The sequence below is a fragment of the Schistocerca gregaria genome, chromosome 2 (assembly GCF_023897955.1).
Source record: "Schistocerca gregaria isolate iqSchGreg1 chromosome 2, iqSchGreg1.2, whole genome shotgun sequence".
Taxonomy (NCBI): Eukaryota; Metazoa; Arthropoda; class Insecta; order Orthoptera; family Acrididae; genus Schistocerca; species Schistocerca gregaria.
The window spans coordinates 581,785,892-581,802,145 of NC_064921.1; the positions used below are offsets into that span (position 1 = coordinate 581,785,892).

Sequence of the window (16,254 nt, forward strand, 5' to 3'; positions counted from 1 at the left end):
GTGTCAGTAATGGCCCTATTTCTGTACTCTGATATTTTTATATCATTGTTGCTAATTTATACATAAGTAAAACGCCCACAAACAAATAATAAATAGTATATTAACTGTGGTGGGGAGGGTTGGAAGGTACATTTGTGAAGGATTTTCCAACTGAATGAGTTTTAGCAATAAATAAATAGTTTTATTTTATCATAAAATAATCTACATTTTGTAGAGCTCTTTATTCATATCTGATCTTTAAATGAACTTTCCAACGTGCAGGTATTTCCTGGACATGAGTTCCATCATCTGGCTTCTCTTTCAGAAGAAGTGCCCATACTTTCATGCAGTGGGCTGACAAAGAGGTAAGCAGCTTGAAATTAAATATTTGACTAATTTTCTCCTTCATTAATGCAGAACGAAATGTAGAAAATAATTTTGCTATTCTTGTCTTTATAAATTATCAGACTGATTTAATTAAACAGATTAACATATATAAATTTCTAAATGTATTACCTCAATTCTTGCTACACTACCTTTTCTTAAATATTTTCCTACACTCACATTGTATGTCTTATGACATAATCACAGTCTTTAAGATAAATGTTCATGTCAGTCAGAAACTGATGAGCCTCTTACAGAAGTAGTTGTAGACAGGGCTCAACAAGCTTTAAGCAGCAAATTGAATAAGAAGGTAGGGAATTGTGCAAGGAGAAAGAAAGTCTTGTTGCTAGGTAGTTCGCATGCTAGGGGTGTGGGCCAACTTCTGCAGGATGAATTAGGGTCAGAATACCAGGTCACAAGTTTTTTCAAACCTAGTGCTGGACTGGGGCAGGTTACAGAGGATTTAGGTTCACTATCTGGAGGCTTTACTAAGGAAGATACCGTGGTTATTGTGGGTGGGCCGGGCAACAGTATTGACAGAGATCCGGGGTACAGCATAGAGTGTGACCTGGCAAATATTGCATCAGCATCGGGTCATACCAGTGTTGGGTTTGTGTCGGTTCTGGAGCACCACGACCAGCCTCATTTGAGCTCTTCTGTCAGGAGAGTTAATTTGGAGTTGGAACGGCTACTTGGATCTGATGCAGGGTCACACATCGGTGTGGTTCCTGTTGATTCACTCTGTAGGTGGGACTATACTAGACATGGCCTACACCTCAACAAGAAGGGGAAGGGTAAACTGGCTGGGCTGATAGCAGGAAATTTAAAGGGGGGAGGAACTACATCTCATGGTGGTAACTCTTTTTTAGTGTAAGATCAGTGTCCAGTGGGAAACTCAGCCAGGCAAGTAGTAAAGATGTTAAAAAAGTTCAAGATACTCACAAAAGTAAAATGAAAAATAACGTTAGTATATTTCATCAAAATATTGGGGGATAGAAGAATAAAATTGATGAGCTTCTGCTTTGTTTAGAAGATATAGAAACTGAGATTGTAATAGATGTACTATGCCTGTCCGAGCATCACATTGTCACTGATATGCAAAAGGTTAGCATCAATGGGTACAAATTAGCTGCACATGTAAGTAGAGATAATATGATGAGAGGAGGAGTTGCCATATATGTCAAAAGCTCAAAAAATTTAGAAACTAAAAAATTTTGTGTAGAGCAACATATGGAAGCATGTGCCACTGAACTAAAAATAAATGATGGCACTTTCATAATCGTAACAGTGTATAGGTCCCCCTCAGGGAATTTCCAGCTATTTCTAGAAAACTTGGATGCTTTGTTGTGCTATCTGTCAGACAGGGGGAAGCAAATTATCATTTGTGGGGATTTCAATGTTGATTCCCTGAAAGAGTGTAATAGGAAGAATGACCTTGTAGTATTACTCAGTTCTTTCAATTTGAGCTCCGTCATTGATTTTCCTGCTCGGATAACAAAGAACAGCAGGAATTGATAGATAACTTTTTTATAGACCAAGATAAGTTTAACGACATAAATGCTTATCCTGTTGAGAATGGTCTTTCAGATCATGGTGCACAGCTAGTTACAGTACATGAAATAGCTTCATGCAGTACATCAAATCAGAATTTCAAAACAGTGGGTTCAATTAACAATATAAATACTGCAAACTTTAGGGAAAGCCTAAAGCAGCTAGACTGGGATGAAGTGTATAAGGAACCCGATGCAAAATTGAAATATAACTTATTTCACGATACATTTTTAAGGGTATTTGAAAATTGTTTTCCCAAGAAAATAGTTAAACATAATTCCAAGAAAACATAGAAAAAACCTTGGCTAACTAAAGGAATAAGAATATCTTGCAACCATAAAAGAGAACTGTATCTAACAGCAAGAGGGAGTACTGACCCCGAAATTGTTCAATATTATAAAAACTATTGTGCGGTATTAAGAAAAGTTATTCAAAAGTCCAGAAGCATGTGTATCATGTCTGAGATCAGTAACTCTGATAATAAAATTAATGCAATTTGGAATATTATTGAAAGGGAAACAGGGCAACCAAGAGCCATAAAACTGAATGACAAGTGTACTAACAAGGAATCAGAAATTGGAAATATTTTCAATAATCATTTTTTAAATGTTGTGGAGAAAATAGGATCTAGATCTTCACTAGAAGAGGCAAGGCTTCTAATAGAAGAGGCCATACCTGTGCAGTTTGAAACAAGTGTATTTCCACCAACCTCTCCCTCTGAAATCAGTAAAATAATAAACTCACTGAAAAGTAAAAGCTCTTACAGAATTGATGGCATTTCCAGCAAGATACTTAAAGCTTGTTCCCCACAGATCAGTAGGATTCTCCGCCACATATGTAATAGCTCTTCGGAGCAGGGTGTTTTCCCCGATAGACTGAAATATGCCATTGTAAAACCACTGCATAAAAAGGGGGATACGTCGGATGTCAACAACTATTGCCCAATCTCTCTTCTGACAGCTCTATCAAACATTTTTGAGAAAGTAATGTATTCAAGAGTAGCCTCCCATATTTGTAAAAATAAAGTACTAACAAAATGTCAGTTTGGATTTCAGAAAGGCTTTTCAACAGAAAATGCTATATACGCTTTCACTGATCAAATATTAAATGCTCTGAATAACCGGACATCACCCATTGGTATTTTTTGTGATCTCTCAAAGGCCTTAGATTGTGAAATCATGGAATTCTTTTAGATAAGCTAATTCATTATGGTTTGAGGGGGGAAGTGCATAAATGGTTTAATTCATACTTAACTGAAAGAATGCAGAAAGTTGAAATAAGGGGGGGGCTATCAAGTACGGGGTCCCACAGGGTTTGGTCTTAGGTCCTTTACTGTTCTTGATATACATTAATGACTTACCATTCCATATTGATGAAGATGCAAAGTTAGTTCTTTTTGCTGATGATACAAGTATAGTAATAACATCCAAAAACCAAGAACTTGATAATGTAATTGTAAATGATGCTTTTCACAAAATTATTAAGTGGTTCTCAGCAAACGGACTCTCTTTAAATTTTGATAAAACACAGTATATACAGTTCCGTACCGTAAATGGCACAACTCCAGTAATAAATATAGACTTTGAACAGAAGTCTGTAGCTAAGGTAGAATTTTCAAAATTTTTAGGTGTGTCCATTGATGAGAGGTTAAACTGGAAGCAACACATTGATGGTCTGCTGAAAAGTCCGAGTTCAGCTACGTATGCTGTTAAGTGTTATTGCAAATTTTGGTGATAAGAATCTCAGTAAATTAGCTTACTATGCCTACTTTCATTCACTTCTTTCGTATGGCATCATATTCTGGGGTAATTCATCATTGAGTAGAAAAGTATTCATTGCTCAAAAACGGTCATCCTGCAGACATCTATTTAAGGATCTAGAGATCCTCACAGTAACCTCATAGTATATATATTCACTTATGAAATTTGTTGTTAATAATCCAACCCAGTTCAAAAATAATAGCAGTGTGCATAGCTATAACACTAGGAGAAAGGATGATCTTCACTATGCAGGGTTAAATCTGACTTTGGCACAGAAAAGAGGTAAATTATGCTGCCACAAAAGTCTTTGGTCACCTACCAAACAGCATCAAAAGCCTGACAGATAGTCAACCAACATTTAAAAATAAATTAAAAGAATTTCTAGATGACAACTCCTTCTACTCATTGGCTGAATTTTTAGATATAAAGTAAGGGAGGGAAAAAAACTAACTTAAACATTAATGTCATGCAATATTTTGTGTAATGTAATATCAAGTACAGACATCTTTCATTAACCTGACACGCTCCACATCATTACGAAGTGTCGTATTCATGATCTATGGAACAATTATTAATCTAATCTAATCTAATCTAATCTCTAATATAATCTGTCAAACTTGGTTGGGCTTAAGAATAAGAAATACTGAGCATCTATCTGAAATTGATCATTGTAATATTAACAGCCAAATAAGCTGCAGCATATTTCTAATCACAATCATTGAACTGTGCAGTAGGACGTAAAAGCAATAAAAACTATGAGTTGATCAGATATACTTACAAAAGTGAGACTGTCTGCTAGAATACATTGTCAACTAATGGAAGACACTGCTGTGTCCAACAAGGTCATACTGCATTAAATAACATAGAGTAATGTGAGTCATAAACATGAATACACACAAGATGTCATGTCCAAACAATGAATGGTATGGCACCATCTGTGTAAGATTGCTACTGCCTACACATGTTGCCATAATCAGTTCTGGTGTGCAGTCCACACTCTCTGTGTGTGGCAAGAATCCTAGAGACATGTGCCTCGTTATCAATATGAGGTACAGTGATATTTGTAATTAATTATAACATGAAATAACTAAATTTACCAGCTAAACTTTGTCTAAAACTTTTTTCTGGATACTTGTACCATACAACTTATTACAAAAATTTCTGATTTGCATTGTTAGCTGGGAACTTATAAAACAGTATGGTCAAAATAAAATTGGCCTAAAAAATATTAAGAATAAGACTGCTGCTGGATTGACCCTTGTTATTGAACATCACAGATGATGATGGAAATAGCCACCACTGACTTCAATGTAGTGTTATCCTTGATTTGCCAAACTGTGAGATCCAGCCTAAAATATAGCAGATAATAGTGACTTCAATGTTATGCTGTAGCTCTTCCAGTGTGTGAAAATTAATTGAGTTCACCTGACCCTTCAATTTACCCCACAGGTAAAAATCACAGGGAGAGTGATCAGGTGATCAAGGTGGCCAGGAGATTCATTTGCTGATTGTCCTCTCCTCTCCAAATACTTCGTGCATTTGTGACAAGGTTGTAAAGGCAGAGTGTACTGCTGCTCTGTCTTGTTGAAAATATCCATTCCATCTTTCGCCTTTTTTGAGTTGATCCACATACAGATTAAACAGTTTCTGAACACACATGTTAGCATTAACAGTTTGGTGACAGAATCATGTTACAATGCAGACACCAGACATTGATCAAAGAGTAATCTTGAGATTATACAAAGGCTCTTGAAAGTACTCATGGGGATTTTATGATGCATATTGGTGGTGTGTGTTCTGAGAGTTCATACACTCTGACAGACTGAACCATACTTCTTCTGAAGAAGCATATAAACTGAGGCTCCAAGTCCTGACACTACTTCAGTCAGAAACCACCGGTAGAACTCAACTCGCAAAAGTTCATAACACTAAATTTGTGATTTCATAACTATCATTTGCATTCATAAATCGTGTTGAGATTTTGTTTTGTTGGGTGTTGTTCCAGGATTTCCTTCACTTCAGCCATATTTTCTGGTGTCTGAACTCTTTTCAAATAGTTACTGTTTTTATTCACTAAAGAGCCCATGATGCTCCATCTTGCCACTAAGTTCTGCATTGCAGACTTTTCTGGACTTTTGCCAAAACACTTTAAATCTTAAACTTTTGATCAAACAGTTCCACACCTATTTTCCAAGAACTGTGCTTTACATAACACTTGACAATGAACACACACTGTGTTGCATTCAACTGGTCACTAAATGTGTCTGCTCCTCTCACTCATCCAAATGTAATTCAGCAAATTACACAGGACAGAGCATATGGGAGATACATGTGTGCAGGCATATGAGGATGTGCTGAGAAGTAAGATCTCTGAATTTTTAAGTAAGACAGATGTTATTAACATTTTACATCTTTATTCTTCATGTCTACATATTTGCATCGCTCTGCCACTAGAGGGCTTCAGATTGTAGCGTGTAACATGGTGGTGTGTAACATAATTTTGTTGGTGCATGAGAAGCAGCATGCTGCAACAGAAATTTGAATTCAAAGAGTTCATCCAGACATACAGCACCCTTTCCTTCATCATGAAAATCCCATCATACATGAGCACTGCAACATTTGCAACAATGTGACAACTTGGGTTCATGGTCATTGATCATCCTCCATACAGTCCTGGCTTGACCCCATCCAATTTTCATCTATTTCAAAAACTTAAGGAACATCTTTGAGGACTTCGCTTTGATAGTGATGAAGTGATGCAAGCAGAGGTGAGGTTGTGGCTCCATCTACAAATACAAACATTCTGTAATGAAAATGCCATCATACATGAGCACTGCAACATTTGCAACAATGTGACAACTTGGGTTCACAGTCATTGATCATCCTTCTTCCCCATGAGCCATGGACGTTGCCATTGGTGGGGAGGCTTGCGTGCCTCAGCGATACTGATGGCTGTAGCGTAGGTGCAACCACAATGAAGGGGTATCTCTTGAGAGGCCTGAAAAACGTGTGGTTCCTGAAGAGGGGCAGCAGCGTTTCCAGTAGTTGCAGAGGCAACAGTCTGGATGATTGACTGATCTGGCCTTGTAAGACTAACCAAAACGGCCTTGCTGTGCTGGTACTGTGAACGGCTGAAAGCAAGGGTAAACTACAGCCGTAATTTTTCCCAAGGGCATGCAGCTTTACTGTATGGTTAAATAATGGTGGCGTCCTCTTGGTTAAAATATTCCGGAGGTAAAATAGTCCCCCATTCGGATCTCCGGGCGGGGACTACTCAGGAGGACTTCGTTATCAGGAGAAAGAAAACCGGCATTCTACGGATCGGAGCATGGAATGTCAGATCCCTTAATCAGGCAGGTAGGTTAGAAAATTTAAAAAGGGAAATGGATAAGTTGAAGTTAAATATACTGGGGATTAGTGGAGTTCGGTGGCAAGAGGAACAAGACTTTTGGCCAGGTGAATATAGGGTTATAAATACAAAATCAAATAGGGGTAATGCAGGAGTAGGTTTCATAATGAATAAAAAAAATAAGAGTGCAGGTAAGTTACTACAAACAGCATAGTGAACGCATTACTGCAGCCGAGATAGACATGAAGCCCATGCCTAGTACAATAGTACAAGGTTATGAGCCAACTAGCTCTACAGATGAGGAAGAAATTGATGAAATGTATGATGAGATAAAAGAAATTATTCAGGTAGTGAAGGGAGATGAAAATTTAATAGTCATGGGTGACTGGAATTCAACAGTAGGAAAAGGGAGAGAAGTAAACATAGTAGGTGAATATGGATTGGGAGTAAGAAATGAAAGAGGAAGACGTCTGGTAGAATTTTGCACAGAGCATAACTTAATCACAGTTAACACTTGGTTCAAGAATTATAAAAGAAGGTTGTATACATGGAAGAATCCTGGAGATACTAGAAGGTATCAGATAAATTATATAATGGTAAGACAGAGATGTAGGAACCAGATTTTAAATTGTAAGACATTTACAGGGACAGATGTGGACACTGACCGCACTCTATTGGTTATGAACTGTAGGTTAAAACTGAAGAAACTGCAAAAAGGTGGGAATTTAAGGAGATGGGATCTGGATAAACTGAATAAACCAGAGGTTGTACAGAGTTTCAGGGAGAGCATAAGGGAACAATTGACAGGAATGGGGCAAAGAAATACAGTAGAAGACGAATGGGTAGCTCTGAGGGATGAAGTAGTGAAGGCAGCAGAGGACCAAGGATAAAAAGATGAGGGCTAGTAGAAATCCTTGGGTAACAGAAGAAATATTGAATTTAATTGATGAAAGGAGAAAATATAAAAATGCAGTAAATGAAGCAGACAAAAAGGAATACAAACGTCTCTAAAATGAGATCGACAAGAAGTGCAAAATGGCTAAGCAGGGATGGCTACAAGACAAAGGATGTAGAGGCTCATCTCACAAGGAGCAAGATAGATACTGGCTACAGGAAAATTAAAGACACCTTTGGAGAAAAGAGAGCCACTTGTATGGATATCAAGAGCTCAGATGAAAACCCAGTTCTAAGCAAAGAAGGGAAAGCAGAAAGGTGGAAGGAGTATATAGAGGGTCTATATAAGGGTGATGTACTTGAGGGCAATATTATGGAAATAGAAGAGGATGTAAATGATAATGAAATGGGAGAAATGATACTGCGTGGAGAGTTTGACAGAGCACTGAACGACCTGAGTCGACACAAGGCCCCGGGAGTAGACAACATTCCATTAGAACTACTGACGGCCTTGGGAGAGCCAGTCCTCACAAAACTCTACCATCTGGTGAGCAAGATGTATGAGACAGGCGAAGTACCCACAGACTTCAAGAAGAATATAATAATTCCAATCCCAAAGAAAGCAGGTGTTGACAGACGTGAAAATTACTGAATTTTCAGTTTAATAGGTCACGGATGCAAAATACTAACACAAATTCTTTACAGATGAATGGAAAAACTGGTAGAAGCTGACCTCGGGGAAGATCAGTTTGGATTCTGTAGAAATGTTGGAACACGTGAGGCAATACTGACCTTACGACTTATCTTAGAAGAAAGATCAAGGAAAGGCAAACCTATGTTACTAGCATTTGTAGACTTAGAGAAAGTTTTTGACAATGTTGACTGGAATACTCTCTTTCAAATTCTAAAGGTGGCAGGGGTAAAAACCAGGGAGCGAAAGGCTATTTACAATTTGTACAGAAACCAGCTGGCAGTTATAAGAGTCGAGGGACATGAAAGAGAAGCAGTGGTTGGGAAGGGAGTGAGACAGGGTTGTAGCCTATTCCTGATTTTATTCAATCTGTATTTTGAGCAAGTAGTAAAGGAAACAAAAGAAGAATTCAGTGTAGGTATTAAAATCCATGGAGGAGAAATAAAAACTTTGAGGTTCGCCGATGACATTGTAATTCTGTCAGAGACAGCAAATTACTTGGAAGACAGGTTGAACGGAATGGACAGTGTCTTGAAAAGAGGATATAAGATGAACACCAACAAAAGCAAAATGAGGATAATGGAATGTAGTCAAATTAAGTCGGGTGATGCTGAGGGAATTAGATTAGAAAATGAGACACTTAAAATAGTATAGGAGTTTTGCTATTTGGGGAGAAAAATAACTGATGATGGTTGAAGTAGAGAAGATATAAACTGCAGACTCGCAATGGCAAGGGAAGCATTTCTGAAGAAGAGAAATTTGTTAACATCAAGTATAGATTTAAGTGTCAGGAAGTCATTTCTGAAAGTTTTTGTATGGAGTGTAGCCATGTATGAAAGTGAATCATGGACGATAAATACTTTGGACAAGAAGAGAATAGAAGCTTTCAAAATGTGGTGCTACAGAAGTATGCTGAAGATTAGATGGGTAGATCACATAACTAATGAGGAGGTATTGAATATAATTGGGGAGAAGAGGAGTTTGTGGCACTACTTGAGAAGTAGAAGGGACTGGTTGGTAGTACATGTTCTGAGGCATCAGGGAATCACAAATTTAGCATTGGAGGGCAGCGTGGAGGGTAAAAATTGTAGAGGAGACCAAGACATGAATACATTAAGCAGATTCAGAAGAATGTAGGTTGCAGTAAGTACTGGGAGATGAAGAAGCTTGCACAGGATAGAGTAGCATGGAGAGCTGCATCAAACCAGGCTCAGGACTGAAGACCACAACAACAACAACAGTGACAGTATCAACAAACTGGTCTCTTGTTGGAAGAAATGTGTTCGTCGGCAGTGTGGCTGTGTCGAGAAACATACTTGTAGACATGAAGAATAATTATGTAAAATAATAACAACATTTGTTTTATTTAAAAAGCCTTAAGAGTTTGCACACAGAAAATTTAGAGTCATATTTTTCAACACACCTTCACATGACAACAACCAATTGGTACATCAAAATAATGGTTCTAATATTTTCTGTGATGGGAAGTTCTCCTGTTTATTAATAGGGCCAATTCTATGGCAGTCTTATATATATCTTCTGGGTCAGTTTTATTTTGACCACCCTGTATTTCTTAAGATTTCTGATAATGTTTCACATCTTCAGTATGTATGTTCCCTCTAATATTATGATTCTACCTCCCATAAAATTATCTTGAGTCTTCATTTCATATTCCACGATAAAAAAGAATTCTGAGATGAGAACATTAATGGGGAGCAGACAGTAATAAGAGCTGCTATACATATTAAAAATGACAGTAAAAATTTTGGTAGTCTCTTGGAACAGGGAATGCCTTGCTGCTTCACAGAGAATTCAAATGAGAAAATATGAAATGTTCAGCCTTCACGTGAAAGACTTTGCTTTTTTAGGTCATAAAAGTGCTTACTTTTTATGCAGTCTCCTTTAAGTTGATTCACTGTGTCCATTTTATTTCCAGTCTGTAGTTTCCATCCATGAAGTGTGGTTCTGGAAAACCTGAAAAATACCTTACTACAAGTGCTATATCTTCTTCATTAGACTCAAAGACATCCAGCTACCAATTACTTTGGATATGGGAGTAGGAAGTGTCACAGGTCCCAAATCTGGTAAACAGGTGAATGCTCAAAAGATTTGTACTCATTTTAGAACCCACAATTTCTTGATTGCCACAGTGTGAAGTTGCATTGTGCTAATAAGAGACAGTTTTCCTGCTTTTGCCATCCAGACTTTTTTTCACATGTTTTTCATAGTTGGACATGAAGACTTACATAATGTTCAGCACTTATTGTTTTACCTTTTGCAAGATCATTACAAATAAGGTTTCACATATAAGATTTCTAAGAATACAAAGGGATGATAAATTAAGATGGAATGGTTGGTTGGTTGATTCAGAGGAGGGGACCATCAAATTATGGAAGGATGGGGAAGGAAGTCAGCCATTCCCTTTCAAAGGAACCATCCCAGCATTTGCATGAAGCAATTTAGGGAATTCACAGAAAACCTAAATCAAGACGACCGGACATGGGTTTGAATCGTTGTTTTCCCGAATGTGAGTCCAGTGTGCCAACCACTGCATCATCTCACTTGGTAAGATGGAATGAAGATATTGATTACCTGATCACAAAACTGACCTCAGAATACTTTGCACTAAGAGCTATTTCACTCAGTGTTGACAGGAAAGTAATAATTTTGTATTTTTTGCACATTTCCACTCTCTAATCTCATATGGTATTACATCTGAGGAAATGCTGTAAAGGCAGAAAAAGTTTTTAAGATACAGGAATGAGCTTGGGAAGTTGATCTGTAGTGTCTCAAATCAGACATCCTGTAGGCACCTATTCAGGACACTTCGGATGTTTACACATTTACTCAATGATATTTGAAATTAATAACAAAAATTTCTCCAAACTGTGATATTCACAATCATGACACCAGGCAGAAGCAAAGTCTTCACAGCGACTCAGTAACTCTCAATATAATTCACTAAGGAGTTATCCAGGTTGGAATAAGAATTTACTATAAGCTTGCATGGAATACAAAAAAGGCACCATCAACCATTATGTATTCAAGAGGCAACTAAAACAGTTCCTCATAAACCATTCTGTATATAATTTAAATGAATTTCTAGAATTTTAACTTTTGTAAAAGATTTATTATGTTATAAATGATGTGATTTGTATGCTAATGTAAGTAACTTTATATATATCTGTATTGTCTGCAGTAGTGCTGTTTTTCTTGAAACCTTGAATGTAATCTTGTGTACGTTAGATTTATATTGTTCCTGTACTGTTTACTTTTCTTCTCTTTTTGCCCATGGAATATTGTATTCATTAAGTCGTCCTACATTACAGTACAACCTTTGTACATAATGTAATTTAACAGGACCAAATAAAAAACCAAATCAATAGGAAGAATTTGTTTTGCACATCATAGTCGATACTAGGTACCACATTGATGATCACCCCTTGCAACTCTTTCAAATTAAGTGTCAGTGGAGGCAGGAACACACACTCTTTGATATAACCTCATAAAAAGAAATAATATGGAGTTAAGTCAGATGACCAAGGGGCCATTGAAGATCAGGAGATTCGTAGTGGGAAGTACATCCAATCCAACACTGAGACTGTTTGGCACTTATGTAATCACAAACTTCTGAAAGAATGTGTGGTGGAGTACCATCTTCTTGCAAGATGAAGTCTCCACTGTTTTGCTCTAATTGTGGTATAAGCCATTGCTGCCTATGTTAAAGTATACAAAACCAATCACGTGTACTCTAAAAATTTATATATTCCACAACCTTTTGAAGAGGACATGGCTCAAGAGACATTAACTTCATGTTATAAAATAATGTGTTCCACGGTCTTCTTTCGATGTTCTGTGCCAACATGTGTGTTGTTATGATTCACCTATACAGCCACATGAAATCTGCCTTTGACACTGAAAATGAAACTGCTATGAAAAATTGTCTTCCTCCAATAGCTGTTGCAAGTCATAAAAAAAAGTCAGATTTAAGCTCATTGTCCCAAGTAGCCAGCACTTGTAACAGGTGCAGCCAACATGGTTTACACACAGACTTTTGGGTAGAATTTGGCAGACATCTGACTACAGTAACAGCTGTTCTATGCCCGCATGTGTCATCAATTGCTTGGGCTCCTAAATGTATGATTCCTGCACATGCTCCACATTCTCTGGAGATGGTCCTGCCCCCTAGTGGTGTGCTCTGCAACTATTACACAGCATGTATTGCAGACTGAAACTTGCAGAGATGCTCTATCCACTGATGTGTATGATTGTTCTTTATCTCTCTTAGTTTTCACTCAGTTGGCTTCTGAAACCTCGAAGATGCTTGTGACTAATCCTCTGTTTCTGGCATGTGGAATAAACTTCACCCAATTTGAAACAGAGTTAAAGGCTTCCTTTCACTGTTTTGACTGCCAATAATTATCAGCATAGCCTAATAAATTATTGGTGGAGATTTACAGAATATTATCGGTAAATGTTCCATACTCAACATGTTGGGTGAACTTTGAGTAGACTAAAGAAAGAACGGTAAATGCTGTTCACAGAAAACCTCATGTGCAGTCTAAGTGATAAAGGGCTGCAGAAGACTACCCTAGAACAACATCATAGGAATGCTACAATAACTTTCAATATAACATCCTCAGTACATTGTTCAACAGTGATGGACATAATCAGGACCTGTACCCAGTGACCCTCCTTCTCTTAACACCATATATAAGGACAGTTCCATTCTGTAAAATATGCAACACTATGTGAATTTCACTTATAATCACAGAATGTGGAATGTTGCAAATAGCATAACACCATATGTAGCCATGTCAGGTAGCAATCACACATGCCCATTGTGACTGCCAATGGTTGTGATAATGATAGTTCACCTTGTGCATAGTGAATTTTGAGACTGACATCTCAAAAATCTTTTTCTCGGTATTGTTAATGATTTTTTGGTGGTGGGAGGACTAAGTCAGAGCATATTGAGATTTCTGAGTCCAGTAATACACTATTTTAAGAATAAATAGCTGCTCTAGTTTCACAAATCAGCACTGCTCTCAGAATGGCACTTTATACAGGGTTAAAGCACCTGACGATCACTGTTAAACATTACTTATTTTAGTTGCACACTTTTGGCTGAAATTGACTTCAACCACTGCTGACACACATCCTGTGATCTGTTACTCTCTTCTGTAATAGCATCAATGTGACCTAAGAGCACATTAAGTTAATCGTGCATAAAAGTGAAACTGCCACTGTCCACCCATCAAGGACATAAAACACAAAATAATTAAGTATCAACTGCTTGAATAATGTAGAATTTTAGCAATATGGAGAAAATACAGAAATAAACTAGATATGAAAGATGCTGTAAACTGGAAAGTTCAGCTCATGTGAGAGCATAAAAAAAATGGAGTATTTTCTAAATTCTCTCCAAACAAGATAAATAAATTATGTTTAAAGAAAAATGACCACAATAATTGTGACAAAGATTTATATTTCCATTTACTGTAAATATTCAGTGAGGCTTTGCGTTATGTGGAAACAATGTTAATTCAGTCACATTGTATTCCATAGTATGCAGTTGATTTGTGCCCCAAATTCTATCTGTCAACACAAAAGGAACAATCAGGTACCAAGTGCAACTACCCTCTGAAATTCACTTTGCAGTGACTTTTAGAATATCCGTATGATTCACATATATACATACATGTGGGTTATTGCACAACAATTATATTAATGGAAAAAGTTCTGTTGAACTAGTTAAAAAGCAATGAATGTAGAGGAGAGGTGAAAGGAACAATTAGAAGAAACTACCCCTTTTTAAGAGGCTGCTTGGTAAAAGTTTCTAAGACAGCCAGGACCCACAGTTGAAAATTAAATATCCTTCTCCATGTTGCTACAGCAAGTAAAGGGTAGAATGCATTCACTGTGTGTACTGCATCTATTAGAACCTCAGATAACAAAGATACATTAAGGCTTAATGATTAAAAACTGGCTTTGGGTTAGAAAATGGCACACTATCAGTGGTTTGTTACAGTGAGAGTGACATAGTACATTGTTGCTGCTGAACAGATGAAGATGGCTGAAAAGCCAGTGCCCAGTATGTAGTCTAGCCCAAATTGTCCCCTCAAAATGAGATGGAGAATAGAAAGTCACTCAAGTTGTGAGGAAGGGTTAAATCTCCCTCAGTTTGTTTCCACAGGGAGATGGCCAATTTTTGTGCCAAAGCAATAGAATTTTCACACATATATCTGAGGCAACAAAACAGTAAAATGACCTGGGTAGTAGAACTGTAGCCTAAGCAGTAGCATCAGCAGCTTCATTTTCCAATACACCATCATGTCCTGTGGAACATATACAAACATGTTGGCACCAGCTCCAACAACCAAGTGAAGGCAATCTCAGATCTGGTGTATGAAAGGGTGGTATGTGTACAGCACACAACAGCTCTAGAAAGCACTGAGGGAAGTGAACCATACAACATATTTAAAGAATCTGTTTTGCAAGATGTACAGAGTTCCTGAGAAAGGTCAAAAAGCTCTGCAAGCCAAGCACTAGTCTAAAGGATAATATCTAAAATACCGTTACCAACAATAAAAACACATCCTGTATCACACTCATCCTTAGAGTCATTGGTATAAATGAAGATGTGAAGATGTTGTCACCAAGCTGTGTGTGAAGCTGTAGAAATGTTGAGTGAATGACTGAAGCCAGAGTAGTGTTATTCAGAAGCAAAGTAAGTCCAAAATTAATAGTGAACTCTGCATAAAACCAAAGAGGATGGGGAGGGGGGAGGAGGAGGAGGAGGAGGAGGAGGAGGAGGAGGAGGAGGAGGCGGAGGAGGGGGGAGGGGGCGGAGAGGCGTCCCTCACCCATGAAAGCAAACTCTGGGAAACAATGAAGAACCAGAACTTGTCTCATATTGGCAGTCAAGGGAGTTATCAAAAATACAGCATAACTTGGGTGGATGGACATAAAGGGTACAATTGACAAATGTACCCACAGTGGAGAAAATTGTACTGGAATGAAAGCAATTGTTTAGCACTTAAACACAGATACCAGTTGTCATATGGATAGCAAATAATGAGAACCATTTTAAGGCAATGTAAGATGGATGTTCGTGCAAATCAATACACTATACGCCCATAGTCCAACATTTATCAAACTAAGGATCAATGTAAATGATGGACTGTCTGGTCTATTCCCCATGTGGTGTCACTTAGAATCCACAGGACATACAGAAAATGGGCAGTGTTCCATCAGGTAGGGTACATGGAAGTCCAAAACAGTTTTCTATCAAGCCCCAAGAATTTCATGGTTTTGATGAACACCAGAAACTACAGGATTCAGTGCACAAGTAAATATGAGTAGCAGACAGTTGGGCAGAGATAGTTAAAATAATGTTTCACTTTGTGGGTCTGTGATGGTACATCATGAGATTCATGGGCCAGAGTCATAATTAAGTGTTATCTTAGTATCTAATGAATGTGGCTGTCATAATACTCATCAACACCTGAACTCTTTGACATCCTGCTAATATATGAGTGGGAAGGCGGGGCACTAATATGAGGAGGACATTATAATTTATTTGTCAGGTGTTGAGGAAATGTGGTACATTTCCCCAACATCAGTGAAAATGTTTCCATTTTCCA

General features: G+C 37.7%; 1 protein-coding gene across 4 annotated transcripts in view; it reads left to right on the plus strand.

The window, feature by feature from the left end:
- The window catches only part of LOC126333363 (tyrosine aminotransferase), a 230,545-nt gene that overhangs the window by 178,437 nt on the left and 35,854 nt on the right, over positions 1-16,254 (plus strand). For all 4 annotated transcript variants that reach the window (XM_049996732.1, XM_049996733.1, XM_049996730.1 and 1 more), the window contains exon 7: positions 262-344. In XM_049996732.1, coding sequence (XP_049852689.1) covers positions 262-344 — 83 coding nt within the window. The remainder of the gene's footprint in view (positions 1-261; positions 345-16,254) is intronic.